The sequence below is a fragment of the Artemia sp. Qi Xiang Cuo genome, chromosome 13 (genome assembly GCF_049724085.1).
Source record: "Artemia sp. Qi Xiang Cuo chromosome 13, ASM4972408v1, whole genome shotgun sequence".
NCBI classification, from domain to species: Eukaryota; Metazoa; Arthropoda; class Branchiopoda; order Anostraca; family Artemiidae; genus Artemia; species Artemia sp. Qi Xiang Cuo.
Window position 1 is genome coordinate 53,056,089 of NC_142806.1, and position 14,076 is coordinate 53,070,164.

At 35.1% G+C, this 14,076-nt stretch overlaps 1 protein-coding gene across 1 annotated transcript in view; it reads left to right on the top strand.

The window, feature by feature from the left end:
* The window catches only part of fid (class I SAM-dependent methyltransferase fire dancer), a 118,235-nt gene that overhangs the window by 9,941 nt on the left and 94,218 nt on the right, over positions 1-14,076 (top strand). Inside the window, exon 2 of the mRNA XM_089099241.1 lies at positions 2,170-2,369. Within this exon, the coding sequence (XP_088955367.1) occupies positions 2,183-2,369 (187 nt within the window). The 5' untranslated portion in view covers positions 2,170-2,182. The remainder of the gene's footprint in view (positions 1-2,169; positions 2,370-14,076) is intronic.

Below are 14,076 nucleotides of genomic sequence, written 5' to 3' on the forward strand. Positions count from 1 at the left end.
TATCAATAATTGGGGCCCTGCTCCTTAATTTAACTGAGACAAGTCCGGATTGACTGCTCCCTCTCAATTTATTAACAAGCCAGTACAATATTTTAGTACAATGCCGTCTAGCTGCATCTTCCAGATCCTCGGCACTTGTATCCCTAGCCTTCACTTCACACCCTCTTAGTTCATTTTCATACGATCTATCACTCAGATAATTCTTGTACGAACCCCTTCTTTTTATTAAACATAAAGCTTTTTTCACTAATATTCCTAGCTGCGCTCCTAATTTTCTTCCCTAAGAAACCATCAGCAGCTTCACAAATTGTTTTCCTAAAATTATTCTATCCATTTTCTACATTGTCAAATTTTAAAATCTCCATTTAGTATTCAACTGTTCCTGGAAAGTTTCTTTCAAATTCTCATCCTGGATTCTGCAGAAATCGTATCTTCCCAGGATGAAGCTACCCTTCTGAAATTTCAGCTTTGAAATAACCCCCAGACACTAATAGATAAAAATGATCTATGTAAATTTAAAGTTGATTAGAATTTAGCAAAAAAACGAAAGTTTATCGTGAAAAGTAAAGAGCAAATTTATGGCTTGCTTGCAAAAATGAGCAGAAATTAGCTTGTATAAAATTTCATATCTAAGACAAGTAGAAATTCTTATGAAAGAAGAAATAAAACTTACAAAATAACAGAAACAACAATGAAGAATGAACAGTGAGGAATTAAGAAATCCTGAACTATTGAGTCCCCCTGGAACGAATATCACTATATATGCAACAGTCTGTTAGCTTTTATTTGTTCTTTCAGTCATCTTAGTCATTTTAACAATTTTTTCTCTCTTTTTTTTGATGTTTTGACAAACAAACACACTGCTCGAAATAAAAATTGTTTTCAGTAGAGCGCAAATAACACTTTGGCCTTTTGATGGCTTAGAACCCTACTCTTGTTTGTGGTAATTTATCTATGTTTTTAAGTTTGACTTAACTATTTATTGGAGTTTCGATTCTTTTTGGGTCTCGTTTATTCATTGTTAGTGATTTCTGTTAGTTTAGGTTTGAGTTATCATTTGACTTCATTTCTTCTCTTCTCGGGTTTAAAGTAGCTCCTTTACTTTTTTTGACAAACCTCTTTTTCGATTTTTTTTAAAATTTAGTATGGTAATAAATAAAAGTTCAAATAGGGATAAAATCCTTTTAATAGACAGTGATGATGATAACAGTGATAGAAATTCACAAAAATACCAGATATTTCGGTCACATATACAGTGACCGTCATCAGTAGTAAAACTAGTAACAGTTTTAGTTGTTACAGTAGTAACAGTTTTACTACTGATGGCGGTTACTATATATGTGACCGAAATAGCTGGTATTTTTGTGAATTTCTGTCACATCATCACTGTCTATTAAAAGGATTTTATCCCTATTTGAACTTTTATTTATCGTCATGGAAAGGCAGTGTGGTCTCCGAAATTATTTAGTATGGTAAGTAATCAAATAATTATAATAATTAATATAACAGTTAACTTATTTTTTGGTCTAAAATGCAGTATATTTTCATCAATTTTCTTGCTTTTAACTCCGTTCCTTTTAAATATATAGAACATCAATTGACTTCATAAAACCGGAAGAAATTTGGCAGAAATCCACAAAACAGCCGTTTTGTGTAAAAACACAGTTGTATGTACCAAGGCCGTATCCAGGGGGGTTACGGGGTTTGACCCCTCCCCCCCCCACCCGAAATTTCTGTCCGACATGTAAAAACGGAACAAAAATGCATATAAACAATTTTTGATGCTTTTTGAAAAAAAATTGTAAGTCCTTCCCACTCCCCGACCATGGTGTGTACCTAAGGTTAGAGTATTCAGTTCCGCTTTTGCTGTTCAAGGTAAAAATTTTATCTTACACTTTTTATTTCTTTTCGTAAAACCTTAGTTTATAAAAGGTAAACAAGAAACAAAATGAAAGGATAGTTGGATTATAATCTGTTCAAAGTTAAAAATAAATGAAAGAAAGAAAAAAATATATAATTTTAGGGATGGTGGTTAAAGCAGAATAGCAAGAACATGTATGGTTGAAAGCCAAATGTTTTTGTTCTAAAGTTCGTTTGTTTTTTCCAATTGACAGGAAAAGAATTCGCTCGAAAGCAAATCTGAGAAATGTGCCTCAAATCTTTTTTTAGGCTTTAAATTGTGATGCCGCTAGAATCTCCGGCTGACAAAGCAGAAAGAGAAGCTAGATCAATTGCACTGGAAAGAGCGTACGTCCACGATTCTTACGATCGCTTAGCACCGCACTTGGGTAGCACAAGGTACCAACCATGGCCACAGGTGAAAAACTTTCTCGAAGAATTAGAAAGCGGATCAGTTGTCTGTGATGTTGGTACGCTCTTTTCTTGTATATATTTCTCATAAGTGATATACATTAACTCCAAAGGCTATTGAGAGAGGATTGACATCTGGGATCTTTGTCACAATTACAAAATCGGCACATTCGACACTAACACACTCGGTGGGTCGATGTCAAATTTTGGGTACTCCTTTAAGTAATTTGAAATGTGTCTCAGCCTCCTTCCTATTTCCCGAAACATTGTGTACCAAAAAATAAGCTGTTAATGTAGTTTGATGACCTTAAAAAACAGGCTGAATGTGGTCAGCATAAAGAATATTGATTGGTTGTTGTTTTTTCTCTCACAGTTTTAGCTATGCACATTTATGGTATAAGTTCCATTGTTTTAATACTCTATATTATATTTAATTGTCATATAAAATGGTATGACTGTTTTTGAAAAAAAACATGTAAAAAATCAAAGAAATGATTTATCTTGGGCACCTCTTTCTCCATCGCCAAGCTTCCGTATACGCTAGATTCATCACAGATAAAAGGGCAGCCTTTGGTTGCAAGTATCGAATGTAGCCTAGCTGTCTTATTAAACAACCATAACTAAGTTTATAAAGTAGATTCTCGTCATTAGATATTTACCTGTCCTAAAAATTTCTTAATGGCTATTTTAATTTCTTCTAAAACATTTATTAGTAGACTGAGTGATTTCCAAATTGTTGACTTTTTGGTGAAAATTGTAGCTTCCTTCTTTTCTGATAGGCGACTATATTTTCCCCCAAGGTCTCTATTTACTCCCCAATATGTACCCGCACCGAAAGATGTGATATCAGGCCGGTTCCGTATATTACCGAGTTTCTTAGTAATTGTGGATCTAGCCAAGGTTGTCACCCGATGAAAAAAAAATTACTATATTTTTTGATTTGTTGGTTGATTCAGTGATTTATTTATTTATTAAATATAAAAAAAATAACTAGAAATAGTGATAAAGCACTGGGGACGGCAACCCTGGATCTGGGTCTCTTCCCTCTCCGGGTACCTTCATAAAGTCGTACAGATACCATGATAAAATTCATTAGGATTGTGAAACATTTAGTGAAGTACATAAAAAACAATTTTTGTGCCACAATTTGTGCCAAACTATTGTGCCAAAATAAACAATTGTGCGAAAATAAATGTACTAAGTTTAAGATGGTCGTAATGAAACTTTTTAGGTTCCTACAAATCTATTTATTTGTTTTTCTGTAAAATAGAAGTAATAATAATAACTTAAAATTGTAGCGTATTACCTAATCACAGCATAGAGAACAAATAATCGATAATTATAAATAAAACATGAACAAAACATATAATACTATTGCGATGATAATTTACTGTTTTTAATGTTTCTTGGTACTGTATTTCTTTTTTGTGTCACAAGTTTTTTGAGTTTCTGGAGAAGTTCTTTTAGTAGTTGCAATTTTAACATCAACCCGATGGGATTGAGGATAGCTTGGAATGGAAATAAACAACTTCTGCCATTCATCAGCGAAAATAAATGCTTGCAAGGAAACGTAGCTGCTACGCAAGCAAGCTGGATGTTGGCAGAATTGATTACATTATCAGGGTTGCCGCTCGTAGTGATTTATTACTATTTCTAATTTATTTTGATTTATTTGATTGTTAATACTGCCTAAAAATCGTATCAGTACATAAACCACTAGATTATTGAAGGAAATCACTAAATCAGCAAAATCAAATGATTTCTTTTCACCGAGTGTCAACCTTGCACACTACATTCAAGACCTTTTACTGACGGCGATATTATTAAAACATGCCTGATTGAGATTACCAGAATAATATGTCCTGCAACCGTGTAGCTGTATCAATCAATTCATTATCTCACAATACCGTCGAAAGAATCAGGCATGTCAAAAGAATTACTGACGTAGTCGAAAAAATAAGTGATTAATAAAATATCGCGAGAGGGCTTTTTTGAACGGAAATTAAAAGTTCTAGTGGCATTTTTAAGTGACCAAACAAATTGGAGGGCAACTAGGCCCGATCCCACACTCATTTTTTTCCCAAAGCCACCCGATAAAAATTTTGAGATACCCATTTTCTTCAACATAGCCAAAAATTTAATAAATATGTCTTTGAGGATGACTTAATCCCCCGTAGTCCCCGGGGACGGGCTGCAAGTTATGAACTTTGCCCATTTTTTACATATAGTATTGGTTTTTGGGAAGTACACAGACGTTTTCAGGAGGGATTTTTTCTGGTGGGGGGGGGGGTCGGAGGAAGGGGTTACATGGGAGGATCTTTCCATGGAGAATGTTTTCATGAGGTAAGGGACATTTCTATAAAGGGTGCATCGGATTTCCCAGCATTGTTTAAAAAACGATCGGAAATTAAATAAAAAAAACAAGTTTTTCAACTGAAAGTAAGGAGCAACATTAAAACTTAAACGAACAGAAATTATTAATTATATGAGGGGGTTCACCCCCTAGTCAATACCTCGCTCTTTACGCTTAAGTTTTTTTTAGTACTTTCAAAAGAGCTATCTATTTTAATTAAACGATCTTTGTGATTCAGGAGTCATTCTTAAAGAATTGGAATAAAATTCGAACTTTAGCGTAAAGAGCGAGGCATTGAATAGGGGGTGAAACCCCTCATATACGTAATGATTTCTGTTCGTTTTAAGTTTTAGTGTTGCTCCTAACTTTCTGTTGAAAAAACTTTTTTTTATTTAATATACTGAAAGTACTAACACCGGCTGTGTGTCACAATTACGTGTGTTTCTGTGCGCTAGCGATAGAGACTTCAATGTATAAGACTTCAAAGAACTGTTCGAATTAGTTCCGATGAATGATTCCACGACAAGATTGGATGTTTGTTTTGTGTTTACGTGCTTCTATAAGAAATATGGACCTTCTACTCTCAAAGTTGTCTTCCGTGGCGATTGATGGAACTCATTCGATCTGTGGACAGAGCATCGACTTCATAGCATTAATATGTAAGCAGCAAGCAGATTATGATGAAGAATTGAACTGTCACTATACGCATCGCATTATTAATCAAGAAGTTTTGTGTGCGAAGGTAATAGAGATGGATAATGTCTTTTTTATGTATATGTGAAAAAATATACGGTCACGTGAATTAAAGATAACTAATTTTTTAATTAAAGAAATTAATTAATTAATTAATTTAAAAAAATTATTAAAGAAAAAGCGATAAATTTCTACTTTCCTTTGTTAAGTCTTAAGCAATTTTCAAAATCCCTCTTACTGTACCGAGGTCTGTTGACAGTGGCGTCGTTTGGAAGGGGCAAGGGGGCGCAGTTGCCCCCCCACCCTCCTCAATAATTTTGAGAAAAATGATTAAGTAACTTTTCAACTGTTGCTAGTTCTAAGTTTTAACTTCATTCTTTACTTTGAGCAGATATTTTTTTTTTCCTTCCTCATTTTTGATATAAAAAATGCGAAAAACTGGGGTCCATTACACTTCCTAATGTGTTCCACATTAGCATTTATACAAATATACCGCCTTCGGAACCCTATCATCAAGTAAATAGGTAAGCCTAGTAAAAAGGTGGTCATATTCCTTCAGTTTTCGATTCATATACTATTTATAAATGTTCAACTGCCTCTATGTACAATTAAATAAAAAAACAAGTTTTTTTTTTTAACTGAAAGTAAGGAACGACGTTAAAACTTAAAACGAACAGAAATTATACCGTATATGAAAGGGGCTGTCCCCTTTTTGAACGTTTTTGAATTAATGCAGGTTTTGATTTTGGCACACCGTACATGAATAATTAAAACAAAATTTGAATATTAATTTTACTTTTATTTGGTTAAATGGCTTTCTCGAAACTTGTTTAATTTTATTTACGAACGTTTTTAATAGTAATAGATATACGCAACTTATGAATTAACTTACGTAACGAACTTCTATATTCATATATTTTTAATACGTATATTAGGGGGTTCAACCCCTAGTCACCTTACTCTTTAAGCTAAAGTTCGAATTTTGTTCCAATTCTTTAAAAATTACCTCTTAATCACTAAGGCCGTCAATTAGAATTAATAGCTCTTATGAAAGTACTAAAAAATCTTTGGCTTATAGAGTGAGGTATTGACTAAGGGGGAACCCAATCATATACGTAATATTTTCTGTTCGTTTTAAGTTTTGATGTTGCTCCTTACTTTCAGTTGAAAAACTTATTTTTTTATTTAGTTTCTGATCTTTTTTAAAATAATGCTGGGAAATCCAGTGCCCCCTTCATAGCAATTCCCCCCCCCCCATGAAAACTTCCTTCATGAAAAGATCCTCCACATAACCCCCGACCCCCCCCACTACCAGAAAAAATCCCCCCTGAAAACGTCTGTATACTTCCCAATAACCAATACTATGTTAACATTGGGTAAAGTTCAGTAGAGAGCTATCTTATACTCCTACTGGGGCTCCTTATATGGGCATAGAACCACGTGGTTAATGGGGTCAATGACCTCTTTCTCCAGGTGTGTTTTTGGCACGCTCTCAACGAATGCCAAGGTCCAGATGTTGTTATTGTTTCCGGGGCAAAATGCCAAGGTCAATGTTGTTGTTGTTTTGAATAGAGTCATTTGGGAGAACACGTGGTTAATGGGATCAATGTTGTTGTTGTAAGTGCACACTCGAGCCAGATGTTATGATCCGGAAATAGTATTTGTTGTTGTTATTCGAGCCAGATGTTATGAGGTTCCGAGAAACAGTTAATGACACTTCTTTCCTGTTCGAGGCAGATGTTATGATCTGGAAATAGTATTTGTTATTGTTGTTCAAGCCAAATTTTATGAGTTCCCGGGAAACAGTTAATTAATGTCTGGCAGATGACGTCAAGTTAATTAATGACTTTACATTTCCAAAGAGCATTGTCTCCGAGAAACAGTTTAGATCACACATGATGTCATGATTGATTGATTGACACGAAAAGGGAATTCATTTGTTGTTTCTAAAGAGAACTGTCTCAGAGCGAATGTTTAGATCTTAGCGATGAATTATCTTAGCGCGCGAAAAGGTTTCCAAATAATTTGAAATACATTAGCGCAGAGATGCCAATCAAAGGGAACATGCTGAAATTCCGTTTAGGGATTATTTGGGCGAAACCATTTTAGACACTTTAGGGAATTATTTTGGCGAAACAGCTAGACATTTTGAAAGAAGATTTTAGAAGAGAATTTGAGGGAGAAACTCTGTGGTCCTTATAATACACAAGTTCCATTGAACAGTGTTGTGAGGTCCTCTACCACAACCCCAAAGGCTTCCAATCCCCCTACCCAACCCCAAGGGTTCCGATCCCCCTACCCAACCCCGAAGGGTTCCGATCCCCATACTCAACCCCGAAGGGTTCCGATCCCCCTACCCCAACCCCAAAGGATTCCCATCCCCCTACCTCAACCCCAAAGGAAGCCCCCAGTCCTCAAGGGTCCCCCCAAGCCCCCAAAGGGTCCAGAGAACCCCAAAGGCACTCCCCGGTGCCCCCAAAGGCCCTCAACCGGTCCCCAAAGGTCCAACGGGCTCCCAAAGGACCATCCATCGGCCCTCAAGGGCCCCCAGATCCCCCAAAGGCCCTCTCCTGGCCCCCAAAGACCCGCCCCCCGTCCCCAAAGGTTCCCGGGACCCCAAAATGCCCTCCCCCGATCCTTAAAGGCCCCCCAGGCTCCCAAAGGACCCCCGAACCCCTAAAGGCCCTCCCCCGGTCCCCAAAGGTCCACCGGGCTCCCAAAGGACCATTCGGCCCTCAAGGGCCTCCAGACCCCCAAAGGCCCTCCCCTGGCCCCCAAAGGCCCTCACCCAGTCTCCAAAGGCCCCCGGACCCTAAAATGCCCTCCCCCGATCCTTAAAGGCCCCCAGGCTCCCAAAGGGCCCCCGAACCCCCAAAGGCCCTCCCCCGGTCCCCAAAGGTCCACCGGGCTCCCAAAGACTCCCTGAGCCCTCAAAGGCCCTCCGAGCCCCCCAGGGCCTACCCCAGGCCCCCCTAGGCCCTCCCCCAGGCCCCACAAGCTCAAAGGGTGCACCAAGGCCCCCCCGGTCCTCACGAGCCTCCTTGCGTCCCCAACCGCACGCCCCGGGCCCCCCAAAGGGCCCCCGCTTCCTTTTTTAATACTTTTTTATGGCTTTATTATATCTTTTCAGAGCAAGTTCCTTTCTTAATGTCCCTCCTAAGCCCATTTTCCAACTTGAAGTACTTATCTTTTTCACCACGACTATACTTTACAGCTTTTTGGTTACCTCAACACCAAGAAATACTTTTCAAAAACCTTTTCAGAACAAGTTACTTTCTTATTGTCACACCTAAACCCATTTTCCAACTTGAAGTACTTATCTTTTTCACCATTACTTTACTTTAAAGGTTTTTGGTTAACTAAACACCAAGAAATACCTTTCAAAGACCCTTTCAGAGCAAGTTAATTTCTTAATGTCCCTCCTAAACCCGTTTTCAATCTTGAAGTTCTTATCTTTTTCACCCTCAACTATACTTTACAGCTTTTTGGATACCTCAACACCAAGAAATACTTTTCAAAGACCATTTCAGAGCAAGTAACTTTCTTAATGTCACTCCTAAACCATTTTCCAACTTGAAGTACTTATCTTTTTCACCCGCAACTACACTTTACAGCTTTTTGGATATCTCAACACCAAGAAATACTTTTAAACGACCATTTTAGAGCAAGTTTCTTTCTTAATATCCCTCCTAACCACTTTTTCTACCTTGAAATACTTATCTTTTTCAACCAACAACTATACTTTACAGCTTTTTGGATACCTCAACACCAAGAAATACTATTCAAAGACCATTTTAGAACAAGCTACTTTCTTAATGTCTCTCCTAAGCCCATTTTCCAGCTTGAAGTACTTATCTTTTTCACCCACAACTATACTTTACAGCTATTTGGATACCTCAACATCAAGAAATTCTTTTCAAAGACCATTTCAGAGCAAGTTACTTTCTTAATGTCACTCCTAAACCCAGTTCCAGCTTGAAGTACTTATCTTTTTCGCCACAACTAGACCATACAGCTTTTTGGATACCTCAACACCAAGAAATACCATTCAAAGACCATTTCAGAGCAAGTTACTTTCTTAATGTCCCTCCTAAACCCATTTTCCGACTTGAAGTACTTATTCTTTTCATCCGCAACTAAACCATACAGCTTTCGGGATACCTCAACACCAAGAAATACTTTTCAAAGACCATTTCAGAGCAAGTTACTTTCTTAATGTCTCTCCTAAACCCATTTTCCGACTTGAAGTACTTATCTTTTTCACCCACAACTAGACCTATACAGCTTTTTGGATACCTCAACACCAAGAAATACATTTCAAAGACCATTTCAGAGCAAATTACTTTCTTAATGTCCCTCCTAAACTCATTTTCTAACTTGAAGTACTTATCTTTTCACCCACAACTATACTTTACAGCTTTTTGGATACCTCAACACCAAGAAATACTTTTCAAAGACCATTTCAGAGCAAGTTACTTTATTAATGTCACTCCTAAACCCATTCTCCAACTTAAAGTACTTATCCTTTTCACCCACAACTATACTTTACAGCTTTTTGGTTACCTCAACACCAAGAAATACTTTTCAAAGACCATTTCAGAGCAATTTCCTTTCTTAATGTCCCTCCTAAACCCATTTTCCAACTTAAAGTACTTATCTTTTTCACCCACAACAATACTTTACAGCCTTTTCGATACCTCAACACCAAGAAATACTTTTCAAAGACCATTTCAGATCAAGTAACTTACTTAATGTCTCTCCTAACCCCATTTTCTAACTTGAAGTACTTATCTTTTTCACAAGAAACTATACTTTACAGATTTGTATACCTTAACACCAAGAAATATTTTTCAAAAATCATTTCAGAGAAAGCTACTCATAGATTTGGATACCTAACACCAAGAAGTTTCAAAATCATTTCAGAGCAAGTTACTTTCTTAATGTCCCTCCTAAACCCATTTTGCAACTTGAAGTACTTATCTTTTTCACTCACAACAATACTTTACAGCTTTTTGGATGCTTCAACAACAAGAAATACATTTCAAAGACCATTTCAGATCAAGTTACTTTCTTAATGTCTCTCCTAAACCCATTTTCCAGCTTGAAGTACTTATCTTTTTCACTCACAAAAAGACTTTACAGCTTTTTGGATACCTCAACATCAAGAAATACTTTTCAAAGACCATTTCAGAGCAAGTTACTTTCTTAATGTCACTCCTAAACCCATTTTCCAGCTTGAAGTACTTATATTTTTCACCACAACTAGACCATACAGCTTTTTGGATACCTCAACACCAAGAAATACTTTTCAAAGACCATTTCAGAGCAAGTTACTTTCTTAATGTCTCTCCTAAACCCATTTTCCGACTTGTAGTACTTATTTTTTTCATCCACAACTATACTTTACAGCTTTTTGGATACCTCAACACCAAGAAATACTTTTCAAAGACCATTTCAGAGCAAGTTACTTTCTTAATGTCCCTCCTAAACCCATTTTCTAACTTGAAGTACTTATCTTTTTCACCACAACTAGACCATACAGCTTTTTGGATACCTCAACACCAAGAAATACTTTTCAAAGACCATTTCAGAGCAAGTTACTTTCTTAATGTCCCTCCTAAACCCATGTTCCGACTTGAAGTACTTATTTTTTCATCCACAACTGTACCTTACAGCATTTTGGTTACCTCAACACTAAGAAATACTTTTCAAAGACCATTTCAGAGCAAGTTACTTTCTTAATGTCCCTCCTAACCACATTTTGCAACTTGAAGTACTTATCTTTTTCACCCACTTTCGCAATGAAAAAGAAATTAGTTTTTAATCAATTCCATTTTTCCAAATAATATAAAAATTTTCCACTTCGGTTCTGATTTTTCTCAAAGGGATGAAAAAATTTAAAATAATGTTCCAAATTTTCTCAACGAAGTGAAGAAAAGTTTATGATCTCTTCTGAATTTTACCAAAGAACATGCTCTAATTCTAATTTCTCCAGAGAAAACAAAAATCTTCCACTTCAGTTCTTTATTTCACAAAGACATAAGGAAATTTAAAGTTCAATTCTAATTTTTCGGTGGAAGATAGAAAAAGTAATACCATACTTGTGAATATTTTCATGGAAGATGAAAAGTTCTTGTTCAATTTAAAATTTTCCCAACGAAGTGAAGAAAAGTTCAAGTTCTCTTCTGAACTTTACCAAAGAACACACTTCAATGCTAATTTCTCCAGAGAAAACAAAAATCTTCTACTTAAGTTCTTTATTTCACAAAGACATAAAGAAATTTAAAGTTCAATTCTAATTTTTCGATGGAAGATGGAAAAAGTAATACCATACTTGTGAATATTTTCACGGAAAATAAAAAGTTCTAGTTCAATTTTAAATTTTCATAATGAAGTGAAGAAAAATTCAAGTTCTCTACTGAATTTTACCAAAGAACACAATACAATTCTAATTTTTCCAGAGAAAATAAAAATCTTCCACTTAAGTTCTTTATTTCACAATGACATAAAGAAATTTAAAGTTCAATTACGCGCGCGTACGTAGGCTAACCTAGCCTAACCTAACTTAACCTAACCTAACTTAACCTAACCTAACTTATATGCGCGCGTACGTAGGCTAACTTAACCTAATCTAACTTAACCTAACCTAACAATATTTTTTCTGATTTTGTGTGTTTTCGCACGAAAATAGCTTGTCTTTAGCAAACTTAGCCATAGCTAGTTGAAACTCTGCATTAATATCTTCGTTTTTAGTCTAATTGTGTAGGTACTAAAGGAACATTGAACATTTTTCTGATTTTCGTTTTTAGTCTAATTGTGTAGGTACTAAAGGAACATTGAACATTTTTCTGATTTTGTGTGTTTTCACAAGAAAATAGCTTGTCTTTAGCAAACTTAGCCATAGCTAGTTGAAACTCTGCATAAATATCTTCGTTTTTAGCCTAATTGCGTAGGTACTAAACGAATATTGAACATTTTTATGTTTTTGTTTGTGTTTTCTCTAGAAAATAGCTTGTCTTTAGCAAAATTAGACATAGATAGTTGAAACTCTGAATAAATATCTTCTTTTTTAGTCTAATTGAGTAGTTACTAAAGGAATATTTAACATTTGTCTGATTGTGTGTGTTTTCGCAAGAAAATAGCTTGTCTTTCTCAAACTTAGCCATAGATAGTTGAAACTCTGCATAAATATCTTCATTTTTAGCCTAATTGAGTATATACTAAAGGAAAATTTAAAATTTTTTCTGTTTTTGTGTTTTTTCGCAAGAAAATATCTTGTATTTAGCTAACTTAGCCATAGATAGTTGAAACTCTGCATAAATATCTTCTTTTTTAGCCTAATTGAGTATGTACTATAGTAACATTGAACAATTTTCTTTTTTTTTGTGTTTTAGCAAGAAAATAGCTTGTCTTTCGCAAACTTAGCCATAGATAGTTGAAACTCTTCATAAATATATTCATTTTTAGACTAATTGAGGAGATACTAAAGGAACATTGAAAATTTTTTATGATTTTGTTTGTTTTCGAAAGAAAATAGCTTGTCTTAACAAACTTAGCCATAGATAGTTGAAACTCTGCATAAATATCTTCATTTTTAGTCTAATTTCGTATGTACTATAGGAACATTGAAAATTTTTTCTGATTTTGTGTGTTTTCGCAAGAAAATAGCTTGTTTTTAGCAAACTTAGCCATAGCGAGTTTAAACTCTGCATAAATATCTTCATTTTTAGTCTAATTGCGTAGGTACTAAAGGAACATTGAACATTTTTTCTGAGTTTGTGTGTTTTCGCAAAGAAAATAGCAAGTTGAACTAGAACTTTTTATCTTCCGGGAAAATTTAAAATTGAACTAGAACTTTTTATCTTCCGTGAAAATAATCACAAGTATGGTATTAATTTTTCTATCTCCCACCGAAAAATTTAGAATTGAACTTTAAATTTCTTTATGTATTTGTTAAATAAATAACTGAAGTGGAAGATTTTTTTTTTCTCTGGATAAATTAGAATTGAAGTGTGTTCTTTGGTAAAGTTCAGAAGGGAACTTGAACTTTACTTGACTTCATTGAGAAAATTTTAAATTGAACTAAAACTTTTTATCTTCCGGGAAAATATTCACTAGTATGGTATTACTTTTTCTATCGTCCACCGAAAAATTTAGAATTGAACTTTAAATTTCTTTATGTCTTTGTGAAATAAAGAACTGAAGTTGAAGATTTTTGTTTTCTCTGGAGAAATTAGAATTGAAGTGTGTTCATTGAGAAAATTCAGAAGAGAACTTGAACTTTCCTTGACTTCGTTGAGAAAATTTTAAATTGAACTAGAACTTTTTATCTTCCGTGAAAATATTCACAAGTATGATATTACTTTTTCTATCTTCCACCGAAAAATTTAGAATTGAACTTTAAATTTCTTTATGTCTTTGTGAAATAAAGAATTGAAGTGGAAGATTTTTTTTTTCTCTGGAGAAATTAGAATTGAAGTGTGTTCTTTGGTAAAATTCAGAAGAGAACTTGATCTTTTCTATCTTCTACGAAAAATTTGGAACAGAACTTTAAATTTTTTTCCTCTGTATGTGGAAAGTCGGAACTGAATTTAAGAAAATTTTAAATTGAACTAGAACTTTTCACCTTCCATTGAAATATTCACATGAATGGTCTTACTTTTTCTTATCTTCCACCGAAAAATTTAGAAATGAACTTTAACTTTCTTTATGTCATTGTG